General features: G+C 43.7%; 1 protein-coding gene across 2 annotated transcripts in view; it reads left to right on the top strand.

The window, feature by feature from the left end:
* The first annotated feature begins 4,597 nt into the window (after nt 1-4,597).
* The window catches only part of LY96 (lymphocyte antigen 96), a 32,115-nt gene continuing 18,086 nt past the window's right edge, over nt 4,598-18,626 (top strand). The window contains exons 1-2 of one of the 2 annotated variants that reach the window (XM_002759110.5): nt 4,598-4,795; nt 12,785-12,874. In XM_002759110.5, coding sequence (XP_002759156.1) covers nt 4,684-4,795; nt 12,785-12,874 — 202 coding nt within the window. In that variant the 5' untranslated portion in view covers nt 4,598-4,683. The remainder of the gene's footprint in view (nt 4,796-12,784; nt 12,875-18,626) is intronic. The other variant, XM_008982796.3, reaches the window with a different exon arrangement.

Here is an 18,626-nt window from a genome sequence, read left to right as displayed (position 1 = left end):
TTTTATTTGCCAGTTTTAAAAACAGATTTGGTTTCCTAGCATCATTTGTTGATAAGTAGACTTAAAAAATATGTTATGAGGCTGAGCACGGTGTCTCACTCCTGTAATCCCAGCATTTTGAGAAGCTGAGGGGAGGATTAAGGCCAGAAGTTCACGGCCATCCCTGGCAACATAGGGAAACCGTGTCTCTAAGAAAAACTAAAAAAAGAAGTGTATGCCTGTAGTCCCAGCTACTTGGGAGGCTAAGTAGGGAGGATCTCTTGAGCCCAGGAGTTTAAGGTTGCAGTGAGCTGTGAGCATGCCACTGCACTCTAGCCTGGCTGAAAGAGAAAGATGCTGTCTCACAAAATTATAAATAAATAAAATGTTATGAGTTTATGGATTTAAATATACTTAAATTATTTCAACTTGTTGCAGTTACTGTCTTACTAATGTTCATAGTCACATAGATAGGCTAGATAATGGCACAAAATGTTCACCTCCTAATCACTGGAAGCCATGAATGTTACCTTCATAGGAAAAGGGATTTTGCAGATGTGATGAAATTGAGGATTTTAATTTGGATTGTACTGGATTACCAGCTGGGTCCATTGCCATCACTGGGGTCTTTTATAAGAAGGAGGCATGAGATCAGAGCAGAAGGTGATGAGATGATAGAAGCAGAGATTGAAGTGATGCATTTTGAAGATGGAGAAATACAAGGATTGTGGCTCTAAAAGCTGAAAAAGGCAAGGGAACAGTTCCTTCCCTAGAGTCTCCAGAAGGAACCAGTTCTGTTGACACCTTGACTTCAGTACGTGAAACTGATTTCAGACTTTAGACTTGCAGAAGTGAGAGAGAATAAATTTATGTTGCTTTAAGCCACTAAATCTTTTGGCAATTTGTTACGGCCATTATAGAAAGCTAGAAACACCTGTCTTTGGAACCGTCTTCAAATTGGTTATCTAATATAACAAAGTGTTTTAGGCTCATTTTGTATGGTTCCTACCCCAGACTCCAAGGAGTTCTGGTTGCTTATAGTGGGAAATGTTATTTTGAGACCCCTAGGGGTATTCATGGGTTTCTACCTTTTTTTATTTTTGAGGTGGAGTTTTGCTCTTGTTGCCCAGGTTGGAATGCAATGGTGTGATCTTGGCTCACCACAACCTCCGCCTCCTGGGTTCAACTGATTCTCCTGCCTCAGCCTCCCAAGCAGCTGGGATTTCAGGCATGCACCACCATGCTTGGCTAATTTTTGTATTTTTTTAGTGGAGATGGGGTTTTTCCATGTTGGTCAGACTGGTCTCGAACTCCCGACCTCAGGCGATCCACCCACCTTGGCCCCCAAAAGTACTGGGATTACAGGCGTGAGCCACTGTGCCCAGCCATCCATTATATAATATATATATATATTTATATATTTTAAAATTACCATCTTGGCCAGGCGTGGTAGTTCACGCCTGTAATCCAAGCACTTTGGAGGCCAAGATGGGTGGATCACCTGAGGTCGGGAGTTCAAGACTAGCCTGACCAACATGGTGAAACCTCGTCTTTATTAAAAAAAAAAAAAATTACCATCTTAGGAATTTTAAGTGTAGAGTTCAGTGGTGTTAATTATATTTACATCGTTGTGCAACAGGTTTCTAGAACTCTTTCATCTTACCAACCTGAGACTCTAAGCCCATTGAACAACTCCCTGTATTCCCCTCCTCCCTTGGACTTTTGCCTTTTTGAAAATGGCTGGGCCAAGAGCCATGGCTCAAACCTGTGGTCCCAGCTGAGCCCAGGAATTTGAGGCTGCAGTGCGTTATGATTACACCTGTGAATAGCCATTGCACTCCAGCCTGAGCAGCAAAGTGAGAACTTGTCTCTAAAAAAATGAAAAGAAACACAGTTCTGTCGTAAAATCTTTTTACCAACACATGATGATTTTCTTTCTTTCCTTCTTTCTTTCTTTCTTTCTTTCTTTCTTTCTTTCTTTCTTTCTTTCTTTCTTTCTCTTTCTTTCTTTCTTTCTTTTTTTTTTGAGACTGAGTTTCACTCTTGTAGCCCAGGCTGGAGTGCAATGGTGCGATCTTGGCTCACCACAACCTCTGCCTCCCGGGTTCAAGTGATTCTCCTGTCTCCGCCTCCCAATTAGCTGGGATTACAGGCATGTGCCACCACACCCAGCTAATTTTGTATGTTTAGTAGAGATGGGGTTTCACCATGTTGGTCAGGCTGGTCTTAAACTCCCAACCTCAGATGATCCTCCCACCTTGGCCTCCCAAAGTGCTGGGATTACAGGCGTGAGCCACCGCGCCTGGCCGATTATTTTCTTCTTAAGTGTGCAGATTTTTAGGCCAAAACTCTATGCCATTTTTGGCTACTAATCCTAAACTATATCCTATACAGGATTTCAAGTAGTAAAGCGTCTAAAGTAATAGCTGTCTTTCTAAAATGGAGTGAGAGTTTTGAAATGAAATACATGCCACAATAAAATGACGACATTTGATTATTAGGACTCAAAATATTCTCTTGAGCTCTAGCTTGTTGTAGGTGAATGCATTATTAAGACTGGTGGAGTTTCTGCCACAGCACAGCATTACAGCTGGTGTCTCCTGTTTGGGGTCTTATTTGGCCCTGTTCTGTCCTGTAACTAAACCTGCTGCGGAACAGAAATAGTTTCCATGAGACCATTCACTTCTGATCTATAGGTACAGCTCTCTGGCCATGATAATTTGATTTGTTGTTGGTGGTGTTTTTTGAGATGGAGTTTCACTCTGTTGCCCAGGCTGGAGTACAGTGGCATGATCTCGGTGCACTGCAATCTCTGCCTCCTGGGTTCAAGTGATTCTCTTGCCTCAGCCTCCCAAGTAGCTGGGACTACAGGCACTTGCCACTACACCTGACTAATTTTTGTATTTTTAGTAGGGACAGGGTTTCACTATGTTGGCCAGGCTGGTTTCTAACTCCTGACCTCAGGTGATCTGCCCACCTCAGCTTTCCAAAGTGCTGGGATTAAAGACGTGAGCCATTGCACCCAGCCTGTTTGTTTTTGAGATCGAGTGTCACTCCGTCACCCAGGCTGCAGTGCAGTGGCTCGGTCTTTCCTCATTGCAATCTCTGCCTCCTGGGTTCAAGCAATTTCCTGCCTCAGCCTCCTGAGTAGCTGGGACTATAGGCGTGTGCCACCATACCTGGCTAATTTTTGTATATTTAGTAGAGACAGAGTTTCACCACATTGGCCAGTCTGGTCTTGAACTCCTGACTTCAAGTGATCCACCTGCCTTGGTCTCCCAAAATGCTGGAATTACAGGTATAAGCCACTGTGCCTGGCTGATAATTTGTTTTATAAAGCAGGAGTCCCCATTCCCTGGGGGTCATGGATCAGTACCTGTTAGGAATCTGACTGTGGTGTGTTAGGAACCAAGCTGCACAGCAGATGGTGAGCAGCAGGTGAGCAAGCATTACCACCTGAGCTCCAGTTCCTGTCAGATCAGCAGAGGCATTAGATTCCCATGGGAGCAGGAACCTTATTATGAAGTCTGCATGTGGGGGATCTAGGTTGCATGCTCCTTATGAGAATCTAATGCCTGATGATCTAAGGTGGAACAGTTTCACCCCGAAACCATTCCTCTGCATCTCCTCAGTCTGCGGAAAAATTGTCTTCTATGAAACTGGTCTCTGAGACCAAAATTGTTGGACCCTGCTGGTATACAGAGCTGTGGGAGAGAAGAGCAATGCAGAGGGAAAAGGAGCGCCTGTCTGTTGAGACTTTCAGGGGGACCTACGGACTGGTTTTGTTACTGTTGACTGAGAAGTGTCTTGTTTATTATTATTTTTTTAATTTAATTTTTTTTTTTTTTTTTGAGATGGAGTTTCACTGTTGTTACCCAGACTGGAGTGCAATGGCATGATCTCAGCTCACCACAACCTCCGCCTTCTGGGTTCAAGCAATTCTCCTGCCTCAGCCTCCCGAGTAGCTGGGACTACAGGTGTGCACCACCGTGCCCAGCTAATTTTTGTATTTTTAGTAGAGTCGGGGTTTTACCTTGTTGACCAGGATGGTCTCGATCTCTTCATCTTGTGATCCAACCACCTCAGCCTCCCAAAGTGCTGGGATTATAGGCATGAGCCACTGCGCCTGGCCAATTTAAAACATTTTTTAAGAAATGGAGTCTTGCTCTGTCGCCCAGGCTGGAGTGCAGTGGTGCCATCTTGGCTCAGTGCAACCTCCGCCTGTCAGGTTCACGTGATTTTCTTGCCTCAGCCTCCTGAGTAGCTGGGAATACAGGTGTGCGCCACCACACCTGGCTAATTTTTGTATTTTTAGTAGAGATGGAATTTCACCAGGTTAGCCAGGATGGTCTTGAACTCCTGACCTCAAGTGATCCATCTACCTCAGCCTCCCAAAATGCTGAGATTACAGGTGTGTGCCACCGCGTCTGGCCAAAGTGTCTTGTTTTCTTTTTAAAACTTTGATCACTCTCATTTACATTAAACTTTGGAAAAGAGTACATTCTGAATAGTTTTACTCTCTTACCTTGCAGAAAGTGCTCAAATGTTAAACACACACACACACACACAAAGAGGAAACAGTTGGACAGGAACTCAGAAATCACGTGACTGATGACTAAGTTAAATCTTTTCTGCTTACTGAAAAGGAAGAGTCTGATGATTACTGATCCTCTTGTATTTGTAAAGTTTTGAAGACCCTGAATCATGCTGCCATTTATAATTTTTTCCACCCTATTTTCTTCCATGTTTACTGAAGCTCAGAAGCAGCACTGGATCTGCAACTCCTCCGATGCAAGTATTTCATACACCTACTGTGGTAAGTAAAACATCAACAACAAATAATTGTAGCATCAACTATGTTGCGGCTACGTTTTCACAAGATCTTTACACTGTTGTGGCTGGAACACAGGAAATGCCAGTGTGTTCCAGCTGCTGTGGGCAGACGCTGCCAGCAGGAAAAGCAATCACTGGCAGCTGCCCCGTGAGAATCTTCTCGACACCTCCCAGAGCTCGCTGTGGTTGACCTTCAAATGCTTCTGTTGTTCCCTGCGTCATCTATCTCTATGCTGAGCCCAGTTTTGGGTTCTGCCCAGTTTCAGTAGAACCGTCTGCTTCTAAGCTTTCGCCTCAGCCTCAATCCGTACTAGTTCTTCCTGAGATGGTAGAGCAATCCCAGCTGCTTCCTGGAGTTGATTTCTGCTTCAAGTTGTGACTTTTGAGGGCTCTTAGAATCATCTCCCTAACGATGTAAGCCTGGTTCTGTCCTTAGCTGTGTGGCCTTAAGCAAAGTACTCCAGCTGTTTTAGCTCTAAAGCGAAAGTGATTTTGAGTCTACTTGATCAGGGTGTTGTGAGGTGAAGTTTTTTAGCATAGGGTCAACATGGAGTCAATACTACTAATTTCTTTTTTTTGAGTAAGCCATACCCTAATGCTATTCACTGGTTCTATGACTGTCTCCTGCCCCAGCTGCTCATTAGCAAACGTCCTCTGGTCTGAAGGCACAGTGTCAGGCCTGACAGCTGTTTTGGTTTGGTACTTTCCACTGCGCTGCCCTTTTCCACCCACTAGCAATATCTGGAAGGTTTAAAGTGATGCTTCCCAAAATACCAGTTCTTTGAGATTCTTTTGGGAAAATAGGATCTATGACCTAGTCATCCGTGAGAGATTTACAGATGTACTTTGAGTTCTGAGTTCTGCAATAAAGGCACTTGTTTAACCACAACATATTCAATTCCATTTGTTTTTTGTTTGTTTTTTAGTCTGGATTGTATGCTAACTGTCTTGAAATCATGCTCTAGCCAATGCTGATGTAAAGGGACTTTCGGGGAATTAGGATAATTATCACATATAAGGAGGAGACTTAGGAGTGCGGCCAGTCACACACCGTGGCCCTTCTCCTCCTGGTGGCTTGCACTGAATTCCCTCTCAATGTATCTCTAAAATCTCTCCATGCTACAAGATCTGTTTGCATTCCCCTCTTAGAGCAAGGCTCCTACTCTACACGGCCCCTACTTTCCTCTCCCTCTTTGGCCCTTTTGTACCATGTGTGGATTATGCCACTCTTTTTTTTTTTTTTTTGAGATGGAGTCTCACCCTGTCACTCAGGCTGGAGTGCAGTGGCGTGATCTCCGCTCACTGCAACCTCTGCCTCCAGGGTTCAAGTAATTCTCCTGACTCAGCCTTCTGAGAAGGTGGGACTACAGATATGTGCCACCGTGCCTGGCTAATTTTTGTACTTTCAGTTGAGTCAGCATTTCACCATGTTGGCCAGGCTGGCTCGAACTCCTGACCTTGTGATCTGCCCACCTCAGCCTCCCAAAGTGCTGGGATTATAGGCGTGACCCACTGTGCCTGGCTGGATTATGCCATTCTTTATATGGTCGTTATGGCTATAACATTTTGTATTATTATTTAGCTTTTAATCTTTCTTAACAATAACAATTTGTCTTTTTAAAAAATTTCACATTTTATCTTATTTATTATTGAGACAGGGTTTTGCTGTGTCATGCAGGCTGGAGCAAGTGGCTTGATCTCCACTCACTGCAACCTCCATCTCCCTGGCTCAAGCCATCCTCCCAGCTCAACCTTCCAAGTAGCTAAGGCTACAGGCACGTGCCACCACCCTTGGCTAATTATTAATTATTATTATTATTGTTACTTTTGAGTTTCACTCTTGTTGCCCAGGCTAGAGTGCAATGGCGCGATCTTGGCTCATCTCAACAACCACCTCCTTGGTTCAAGTGATTCTCTTGCCTCAGCTTCCCGAGTAGCTGAGATCATAGGTGCCTGCCACCACGTCTGGCTAATTTTTGTGTTTTTAGTAGAGATGGGGTTTTGCCATGTTGGCCAGGCTGGCCTCAAACTCCTGACCTTAGGTGATCTGCCTACCTTGGCCTCCCAAAGTGCTGGGATTACAGATGTGAGCCACTGCACCTGGCCTAAGATTTCACATTTTAATCATTTTTGAGTGTTTGACTCAATTGTATTAAGTATATTCAGATTGCTGTGAAACCACAACCACTGGTGTGTCTTTTGATTTAACTTTCTAATTTTTTTTTTTTTGAGACAGAGTCTCACTCTGTCAACTAGGCCGGAATGCAGTGGTATGATCTCAGCTCACTGCAACCTCTGCCTCCTGGGTTCAAGCAGTTCTCATGCCTCAACCTCCTGAATAGCTGGGATTACAGGCGTGCGCCACCATGCACGGCTAATTTGATTTGACTTACTGAAGGAAGAGCTTACCTCTTCCTCTCTGAGAAATCCTATCCTGCTACCCACTGACAAAAAGACTGTGGCAAGCCACTGGGGTACACATCTACAGCAAGATGCTGCTTGCTGCCATCCCCACTGCCATGTGACTGTCTTCTTGGCCTGAGAGAAACCATCCTGCACGGCCGAAAATGCATTACCTGTGGGAAGCACTGACTTTTCTAGGTACTATTGTGAAGGTGTTGGTGACAACAACCTCTAATTCACTGTAAGGATGATTTCCATGAAAAAGAATAGATAAATTTCCATTTGGCCAAGCTGCTGGGCACATAAGTGTATTTTTTTTTTTTTTTTTTTTTTGAAGTCAGGGTCTTGCTCTGTCACCAAGGCTGGAGTGCAGTGGTGCAATCATGGCTCACTGCAGCCTCAACCTTTGAGGCTCAAGTGACTCTCCCACCTCAGCCTCCCAACTAGCTGGGACTATAGGTGTACACCACCATGTCCAGCTAATTTCTAAATGTTTTCTAGTGACGGGGTTTTGCCATGTTGTCCATGCTGGCTTTGAACTCCTGGACTTAAGCAATCTTCCTGCCTCAGCTTCCAAAAGTGCTGGAATTACAGGCTCCAGCCACTGATTCCAGGCTACAGTGTCTTAATTAGCTCAGGTGCTATAACAAAGTAGACTGGATGGCTTACACAACAAAAATTTATTTTTTCATAGTTCTGGAGGCCAGAAGTCCAAGATGAAGGTGTCTGCGTAATTGGGTTCTTCTGAGTCCACTCTCCTTGGTTTGCTGCTATGTTTTGAATTTTGTGCCCTTGCAAACTCATGTTGAAATTTAAGTGCCATTGTGATGATGTTAAGAGGTGGGACCTTTAAGAGGCGGTTAAGCCATGAAGGCTCTTCCCTCATGAATAAATTAATGTCATTTTTAAGGGAGTGAGTTTCTTGTAAAAGGATGAGTTTAGCCCCCTTTTTGTCTCCTGCCCCCTTTTTGTGTCCTCTCTTGCCCTTCTGCTCTTCCACCATGGAATGAGACAGCAGGAAGGCCCTTGTCAGATGCCAACACCTTGATATGGAACTTACCAGCCCCCAGACTGTGAGAAATAAATTTCTGTTCTTTATGAAGTACCCAGACACTAGTATTCTGTTATAGCAGCATAAAGTGGACTAAGACACTCGCAGCTGGCTGCTTTCTCACTGTGTCCTCACATGGCCTTTCTTCTGTGTGTGTCCTAGCTTATCTCAATGATCTTTGAAATGCCTTTCAGGTCATTCTCCCATTGTCTTGATGTAGAAAAACACCTGGCTCCCTTCTATCCATACTAATTTTCTTTATTGAATGACCACTTGGCCACACCTTTGGTTTGCTCTCCTAATGATGCCATTTCACTATATTTACAGCTAGGCTGTGAATTCCTGAAATCTTCTCCCTCTGATTTCCCTTGAATTATAAATTCGGTTTTTAAGTCACTTCTCTCTTCCCTCATTTTACCACATGTGGCCAAAAGAAGCCATGCATCACCTTGAGCACTTTCCTGCTTGACTGTTTCTTCTACCAGATAGTATAGATCTATGCGCTTAAGTTCTACTTTTCACATAGTTTTAGGACACAGACAGGAGTCCATCAAATTCTTTGCAACTATGTAGCAAGACGATTTTTTTTTTTTTTTTTGAGACGGAGTTTCGCTGTTGTTACCTAGACTGGAGTGCAATGGCATGATCTCGGCTCACCGCAACCTCCGCCTTCTGGGTTCAAGCAATTCTCCTGCCTCAGCGTCCCAAGTAGCTAGGACTACAGGCGTGCATCACCATGCCCAGCTAATTTTTGTACTTTTTTAGTAGAGATGGGGTTTCACCTTGTTGACCAGGATGGTCTCAATCTCTTGACCTCGTGATCCACCCGCCTCAGCCTCCCAAAGTGCTGGGATTATAGGCGTGAGCCACTGCACCCGGTGCAAGATGATCTTAATTGCAGTTTCCAATACCTTGCTTTTCATTTGTGTCTGAGACCTCATCAGAATTGCCTTTTCCTTCCATATTTCTACCTACATTCTGATTATGACCACTGAAGTAATTGCTAAGAATTTCCAGACTTTCCCTACATTTCTTCCCTTCTTCTGAGCACTCATCAGAATTGCCCTTAATATTCTGTTCATAGCAATGTGGACTTTTTTTCTAGCCTGTTCCTCCAAACTCTTCCAGCCTCTACCTGTCACCAGTTTCAAAGCTGCTTCCATATTTTTAGGTACCTCTTATAGCAACACCCCACTTCTCTGGCACCAATTTTCTATAGTCATCTGTTTTGTGCTGCTATAACAGAATACATAAGACTGGGTAATTTATAATAAACAGAATTTATTTGGCTTGTGGTTCTGGTGGTTGAGAAATACAACATTGAAGCATTGCATCTAGCAAGGGTCTTGCTGCGTCGTCCATGGCAGAAGGGCAGAAGGCCAAAAGAGCACGTGTGAGGAACGGGGAAGGAAGCTGTACTCATCCTTTTATCAGGAACCCAGCCCCACAATAACTTATCAGCTCCTGCGACAACAGCATTAATTCATTCCTAAGGGCAGAGCCCTCATGAACTGATCACCTCTTGCAGGTTCCACCCCTCAATACTCTTGCATTGGGGATTAAATTTCCAGTGCATGAACTTGAGGGAACACATTAAAACCATAGCAACATCTTATAATTATGACAGGCTGGTTTAAGCTGATAATAACTTAAATTCAATCACATAACAACTCTATACTTTAGGAGTTGGAGACCAGCCTGGGCAACAAAGAAAGACCCTATCCTTCATTTAACACCAAACTCAGTGCCTCAAAAAGAAAAAAAAAAAAAAGAAAGACCCTATCTCTACAAAAACATTTTTGTTTTTGTTTTTGTTTTGTTTTTTGTGACAGTCATCTAGGCTGGAGCACAGAGGTGTGACCTCAGCTCACGGAAACCTCTACCCCCCAAGTTTAAGCGATTCTCGTACCTCAGCCTCCCGAATAGCTGGGATGATAGGCACGTGCACTGCCAACATGCCCAGCTAATCTTTGTATTTTTTTGCAGAGATGGGGTTTTGCTGTGTTGGCCAGGCTGGTCTTGAACTCCTGACTCCAAAGGATATGTCCTCCTTGGCCTCCCAAAATGCTGGAGTTACAGGCATGAGTCATCTGGCCTCTCCAAAAAAATGTTTTTTAGTTAAAAACAAAATAAAACAGGCCACGTGACATGACTTATGTCGGTAATGCCAGCACTTTGGGAGGCTGAGGCAGGAAGATCACTTGATTCCAGGAATTCAAGACCAGCCTGGGCAACATAGTGAGACCTCATCTCTACAAAAAACAAACAAACAAAAAAATAAGATGAGCATGGTGGTATGCACCTGTAGTCTCAGCTATTGGCAAGAATATCACTTGAGCCCAGGAGTTAGAAGCTGCAATGAGATACCATTGCATCACTACATTCCAGCCTGGGTGACAGAGCAGACCCCTGTATTTAAAAACAAACAAACGAACAAACAAAACTGTTTCATTGGGCTTCTTGGGTTTGTATTTCCATTATATTCCCTAGATTTGGGAAGTTTTCAATCTTTCTTTCTTTCCTTTTCTTTTCTTTCTCTCTGTCTTTATTTCTCTCTCTGTCCCTCCCTCCCTCTTTCCTCCCTTTTTCTTTCTTTCTCTCTTTCTCTTGTTCTTTTATCCAGCTGGAGTGCAGTGGCATGATCTTGGCTCACTGCAACCTCCGTCTCCCAGACTCAAGTAATTCTTATGCCTCAGCCTCCCGAGTAGCAGAGATTGTAGCCATTATTTATTTGAATAAATCTGTAGTCTGTTCTTTTTTCTTCCACTTCTGGAACTCTCATAATGCATATATGGTTCTGCTTGGTGGTGTCTTATCAGTACCTTAAGCTTTCTTCACTCTTTTTAATTATTTTTTCTTTTTGATTCTCTGAGTGAATTCTTTTCCAGTGACCTGTCTCTGAGTTCACTGATCATTTCATCTACTTGGTCTAGTCTGCTGCTGAATCCCTCTAATGAACTTTTTTACTTCAGTTATTGTGTTCTTCAGCTCCATGATTTCTTTCCTTTTTTTCTTTTCTTTTCTTTTGAGATGGAGTCTTGCTCTGTCACCCAGGCTGGAGTGTAGTGGTATGATCTCAGCTCACTGCAACCTCCACCTCCTGGGTTCAAGCTATTCTCCGGCTTCAGCCTCCCAAGTAGCTGGGATTACAGGCAAATGCCACCATGCCCAGCTAATTTTTGTATATTTTATAGGAGAGACAAGGTTTCACCATGTTGGCCAGGCATCTCAAACTCCTGACTTCAGGTGATCCTCCCCTTTTGGCCTCCCAGAGTGCTGAGATTATAGGCATGAGTCACTGTGCCTGGCCTTCAGTTCCATGATTTCTGTGTGGTCCTTTAAAATGTTTTCTGTCTTCTTACTGAAATTCTCACTGTATTCATGTATTCTGTCGACCTCAGTGACCATCTTTATAAGAGGTATTTTACATTGTCTGTCAGGTAAATCATATAACTTCATCTCCCTAGGGTCAGCGAGGGAGATTTGTCTTGCTTCTTTGTTTGAAACATCTTTGCCTGATTTTTCATTTTCCTTCTCTGTTTGGCATCTGCACGTTATGAAGCAGACATCTCTTTCAGTCTTCACAAGTTGGCCTCACACAGGAAAACACTCTCATCTATGAACCTGGTTGGAGATCCTGGGAGCCTCTACCAACTGTTTCTCACTTCAGGGAGAAGCAGGCAGCTGTGTTTTTTCGTCCTCTTTTTCTGTGCTGAGCCAGAGATGGGGTGGTGGAGGGAACTGTGGCATCTACCAGCCCAAGCTGCTGTCTCCATTCCCCTGCCAGGCAGCTAGACTATGGCAGACCTGTCAGAGCTCCAGGACTGATGAGAAAGATGTAAATTTTGGGGGGATCTCCATGCTGGATGCATGGATTAACACTTTCTCGCCCCAGGAGAAAGCTGAGAGCTAGGATTTTTCATCTGCGCACTCTGTGCTGAGCAGAGGGGAGGATCAAGGATGCTTGTCTGTTCAAGCCACTGTCTTTATTCTGCCCTGGGTGGTAGACTATGCCAGACTAATCAGAGCTCCAAGACTGGCAAGACAGGAGCCAGTCCTCTGGGGAGCCCTTGTGAAAAAGCTGGGGTGCTGGACATGTAAAACAACCACTTTCCTCCCCTGGGTAAATCTAGGACCTAGGGAGGGTCTCTTCCTGATTATCTGACACCACACCAGGGTAATAATCTCTAGATAGAGAATGTCCCAAGTCTCTTACCGGCTCTGTTGAATCTGGTTTTGTGTTCTCCTTGGCTGCAGGAGTCTTTTGATTAATTTGATTTCTCACAAAGGGAATTTGTCTGTAAATGGTTGTGTTAGTGGAGGCAAGGAGAGTTCAGGGCTTCTGATTCTGCCATGTTGCTGATGTCATTCCTCTGGGGAGATATTTTCAACTGCTGTCAATTTTTCTCATGTTATAGTTTTAATGCAAAATTCAACTTAAAAGGCCGATATCCAGAATACTATACGTATTGGAGGGGATTTGTAATAATTTATTGACATTGTCTTTATTGCTTTTAGATAAAATGCAATACCCAATTTCAATTAATATTGATCCCTGTATAAAACTGACGGGAACCAAAGGATTGTTGCACATTTTCTACATTCCACGTAAGTCCAAATTTTGCTTTTATAGACAAATTGAAGGAGTTAAGAAATATCAATGATGACCGGACATGGTGGCTCACGGCTGTAATCCAAGCACTTTGGAGGCCAAGGTGGGCGGATCACCTGAGGTCAGGAGTTCAAGACCAACCTGACTAACATGGTGAAACCCCATCTTAAAAAAAAAAAGAAAGAAATATCAATGATAAATGATTGTGTTCCAAATATACTTGTATTCATTATCTATTGCTATGTAACAAACTACCACAATCTTTGTGGCTTACCACAGCACACATTTATTATCTTATCATCTTTGTCGATAGTATTCTGGGCATGGCTTACCTGTGTCTGCTTCAAGGTCTCCCATAAGGCTACAATCAAGGTGTTTGCCAGGACTGGAGTCCCTTCTGAGGCTCAACTAGGAAATATATACTTTTTTTTTTTTGAGACAGAATCTTGTTCTGTCGCCCAGGCTGGAGTGCAGTGGAGCGATCTCAGCTCACTGCAACCTCCGCCTCATGGGTTCAGGTGATTCTCCTGCCTCAGCCTCCCAAGTACCTGGGGTACCTGCCACCATGCCCGGCTAATTTTTTGTATTTTTCATAAAAATAGGGTTTCTCCATGTTGGTCAGGCTGGTCTCAAACTCCTGACCTCAAGTGATTCACCCACCTAGGCCTTCCAAAGTGCTGGGATTATAGGTGTGAGCTACTGCACCCGGCAGGAAATATATACTTCTAAGCTCACGTGGCTGCTGTCAGTATTCAGTTGTCAGTATTAAGTCCCTTGCTGGCTGCTGACCACCCCTCAGTTCCTTACCACATGGGCATTTTCAACATGGCTGCTTGCTTCTTCAAAGTCAGCAAGGGGGACAATCAGCTAAATAGACAAAAGTCACAGTCTTATGTAGCACAATCATGGAAGTAACACTCCATCACCTTTGCTGTGTTCTGTTGGTTAGAAGCAAGTCACTAGGCCAGCCCATACTACTGGGAGAGGATTGCACAAGAACACGCGGGTTCAACGATCTTACAGGTGTATCCTTTGTCAGTCATTAGCTATAAGTAATATTGGGTTTTCATTAGTCAAAGATCTGTGTGTGAGCAAGCTGGCACTTCACTTTTTTTTTCTTTTTTAAGGCAGAGTCTTGCTCTGCCACCCAGGCTGGAGTGCAATGGCACAGTCTCGGCTCACTGCAGCCTCTGCCTCCCGGGTTCAAGTGATTCTCCTGCGTCAGCCTCCCGAGTAGCTGGGATTACAGGCACCCACCACTATGCCTGGCTAATTTTTGTATTTTTGGTAGAGATAGAATTTCACCATGTTGGCCAGGCTGGTCTCGAACTCCTGACCTTGTGATCTTCCCACTCAGCCTCCCAAAGTGCTGGGATTGCAGGCATGAGCCACCATGCCCAGCCTAAAAATTATTAAAGATGATCTTTCTAGAGAAAAATACAGTAATAACGGAATGACAGAAGGCAATGTATTTTGTTTTGCTTTGTGTTGTGTCTTGGTTTTCCTCTCTATGACTTTGCTTGTTATCAGTGTACTTAACTAATGCATGGAGCTGTAACTGAGTCTCTGTGGAGACACAAAACTTTATCCTCTCCTACCAGTTACCCAGCAGTAGCTGTAAACTCTGGAATCCCAGGAAACTTTAGCTTTAGTCTTTATCATCATCATTCTCACCTTAATTCACATCCTAGTTTAGATTTGGAGCTTGTTTATATTAATACTTTACAAAGTAGTTTTACATAAATAAGCTTAAACATTTTCCCCTGGATTTTAGTTATCTGACTTACCAGAAAAATGAAAAATAGCAACAAAATTCCCAAAACTGAGAACCCAGGAATGATAGACAATAAACTTGTGTTTTAATTTTTGTAATTCTAGTTGTTCAAGCTGTTTTTTTGACACCCTGTATCTGCATTCATTTATTAACTAAAAAATGCATAGTAAATGTATAGTATAAGTATTGTGGTAGGCACTGTGAATTCATTGATAAGATATTCTTTTTTTTTTTTTCTTTTTTTTCTGGAAATGGAGTCTCTCTCTGCAGCCCAGGCTGGAGTTCAGTGGCCAGATCTCGGCTCACTGCAACCTCTGCCTCCAGGGTTCAAGCCATTCTCTTGCCTCAGCCTCCCAGGTAGCTGGGATTACAGGTGCCCACCACAATGCCCTGCTAATTTTTGTATTTTTAGTAGAGATGGGGCTTCACCAGGTTGGCCAGGCTGGCCTTGAACTCCTGACCTCAAGTGATCCACTTGCTTCAGCTTCCCAAATTGCTGAGATTACAGATGTGAGCCATCACGCCCAGCCAATAAGATATTCTCTTCATCTTCAGGAATCCATCTGTGCAATAGGAGAGACAGATCTGCAGATAGTATAGTATAAATGAAGTGATAGCAATAGGGTTTAGTGACAGCACAGAGCAAAGGATGATTAACTCTATTTCCCCCACCTTCCTGGCCAAGGATAAAATAAATAATCTAAAGTTTTGCTTGGCTAAGGCTCTACAGTTTCTTCCTTTTTCCTAGGTTCTGTTTTCTGGTCTGTTAGCAGGTTTTACCCCTTTGGCATAAAGGATGGTTTACATAATGAATAATTTCACTTTCAAGTGAATGCCTTGCCCTCACACACAGAAAACAGGTTGCATCCTTCTATGCCAAAATAATAAGACAGTACGAAACCATTTGGAGTTCTCTGAAAAGCAGACACTAAGAAGGAATTAGACAGGCTTGAGATTTCTTGGAGGAAATGCTTGTGAACAGTAAAGGAGAGAGGAAGCCAGATTAGGCTGGGGTGCAGGTCTGATACCTTTGAAAAGAGAGTAGGGAGGGATGCCGGGTGCAGTGGCCCACACCTGTAATCCCAGCACTTTGGGAGGCCGAGGCAGGTGGATCATGAGGTCAAGAGGTCAAGAGATCAAGACCATTCTGGCCAACATGGTGAAACTCTGTCTTTACTAGAAATACAAAAATTAGCTGAGTGTGGTGGCACACCCGTATAGTCCCAGCTACTTGGGAGGCTGAGGCAGGACAATCACTTGAACCCGGGAGGCGGAGGTTGCAGTGAGCCAAGATCGCACCACTGCACTCCAGCCTGAGTGACAGAGAGAGACTCCATCTCAAAAAAAAAAAGAGTAGGGAGAAAGAATTAAGTAGGATAATCCTCAGACCAGAATACATCCCTGAGACATTCTTGGCCTGGGGAGTGGGGAGCCCCAGAGCAGAATGCCTGTCATAAAAGTCCCCTGACAGGCGGGAGTAGCCTGGCTCTAGGGTCCTTGCAGTGCTCAATCATTATAGGAGGAGCTTATGAAAGTGTGGCCTCTGGCGGAGTGCTGAGGTAGATGGGAAGTGCCGCAGCTGCAGGCTGTCTGCCAGCTGCTCTCCTCACAGCGGCTGCTTTTGGTGGGAACTTTGAGGGACATACCTCCACGGCCATCACAAATGTTATATAATTTCTCACTAAATAGGACATTTCTATGAGAAATTATATTTATTAGCAAACTATTCAGCCATACATTTATCATGCAATTATGACCCAAGTTGCTGTAGAATATGCTATTATGTTTGTATAAAGCGTGGGGCCATATTCCTGAAAAGCAACCTTATTTTTATGACCTTATTTCTGCTTGAATTCAGGAAGAGATACAAGTACAAACTGGAACCAAAAATAGGTTGGGAGTGGAAATGATATATTTTGAGATGTCATAGCCTTGCTAGTTAATTGATTGTATATTATTAACTGATTGACAGGTAAATAAAACTGGAGCATAAGCTTCCTTCGAGGTTATTTCTGGAAGTTCCTGGAATTGTCTTAGGTGAGCTAAAAAATAATCCTCTTTTATACCACATGACAGTCACCATGTTTTTTCAGTTTTTTTGAGATGGAGTCTCACTTTCTACCAGGCTGGAGTGCAGCGGCATGATCTCGGCTCACTGCAGCCTACACCTCCTAGGTTTTAGCAATTCTCTTGCCTCAGTCTCCCGAGTAGCTGGGATGACATGCACACACCACCACACCTGGCTAATTTTCATATTTTTAGTAGAGATAGGGTTTCACCATGTTGGCCAGGCTGGTCTCGAACTTCTGACCTCAGGTGATGTGCCCACCTCAGCCTCCCAGAGTGCTGGGAATACAGGAGTGAGCCATCGTGTGCGGCCCATGTTTCTGGTCTCTCACTCCAACACCCACATTGACATCCCTGGCCTGCTGAGCCACAGAAGTGGTGTCTCATTATTGCCATTGTTCATGTTCTTAACATGACATGACCACAGTGGTGTCCAAGGCCAATGAGCCTCTCACAATGTAAACCATAGAGTTGTCAAAGCAGGACTTCCTTCCCTGGAGTCCTGGAATCATGCTGTGTTTCACAAAGACATGGAAGAAGGTCCTTTGCCCTGCATTGTCACTGCACACCATAGTGGCTCTGTCTTGTGCTTCTGTGTCTCCAGGAATTCCTTGTGAAAACCGTCTTTCAATTTCTACACACAGCCTTACTTTTAGAGAAGTTCCAGCCCAAGTCCATGGAGTAGGCCATGGGATCACTGTTTGAAAAAGACCCCATGATATTCTTCTCTACACCCTACTCTGAAAGTCCAGAAGTGAAGACAAATTAGGAAGGTTGGTGGTGCTTCAGGCTCAGAGCAGTGAGGGCCTGCATGAAGGCAGTGGTAATGGGGATGAAAAGGAAGTAAGAACGATTTACTGGGACTGAGAATTCTAGTGCCAAATTGGTGATGAAGAGGAGGAAATCACTTTTAGATCTGTTGGGTGAGGTAACTGGATAGAGATATTGAATAAATACATGGGATAGGTGCTCAGGAGAAATGCTGAGTCTAAAGTTGATTTGAGAATTGTCACCTTATGTGGTACTTGGCCCAAGAGAGTGTGCAGAGTGAAAATTGAGGAGAACTGAGGATAGAACCCTGAGGAAGAGGAGTCAGTGCAATAGGCTGAGGAGGAGGAGTCAGAGAGGTTGGAGGACACCTGGAAGAGAGTGGTTGTACCAGCACCAAAGAGGGTTTAGGAAAAGGAGCAATAAGTTCTGTTAAACATAGCCAATTTCAATTAAAGTTAGAAAAGTTGTCTTTTGATTATGGCTACAATGAGTCATGGTGATCTTACTAGAAAAATATTTTCCAGTGAGGTAGTGGTTGCAAAATTGTTTTCATTATAAAAAGGATTGTGGGCTAGGCGCAGTGGCTTCCAGCACTTTGGGAGGCTGAGGTGGGTGGATCACAAGGTCAAGAGATCGAGACCATCCTGGTCAACATGGTGAAACCCCGTCTCTACTAAAAATACAAAAAATTAGCTGGGCATGGTGGCGCGTGCCTGTAATCCCAGCTACTCATGAGGCCGAGGCAGGAGAATTGCCTGAACCCAGGAGGTGGAGGTTGCAGTGAGCCGAGATCGCGCCATTGTACTCCAGCCTGGGTAACAAGAGTGAAACTCTGTCCCAAAAAAAAAAAAAAAAAAGGATTGTGCATCTTTTTTATTTGGGCCAATTAAGTCAGAAGAGTTGAGAAAAATGCATTGATTACTGGAATTTTTCATGTTAATTAGAAATAGGGAGATCATAAGGAAATAAAAAATAGCCATCTATTTCATTTTTCATCAAAAGATTCTATGTTATTCTCAAAAAATCTTTCATCAGAACTCCTAGTGAGTTGACTGTCTTACTATTGTACCTTCTTTTGAATTTTCTAGCAGAACCGTGACTAGAACTAGATATTTTGTGTCTTTGATAGTTTTCTC

This window comes from Callithrix jacchus, chromosome 16 (assembly GCF_049354715.1).
Source record: "Callithrix jacchus isolate 240 chromosome 16, calJac240_pri, whole genome shotgun sequence".
In the NCBI taxonomy this organism is placed as follows: Eukaryota; Metazoa; Chordata; class Mammalia; order Primates; family Cebidae; genus Callithrix; species Callithrix jacchus.
This window is presented reverse-complemented; position numbering and strand designations above follow the sequence as displayed.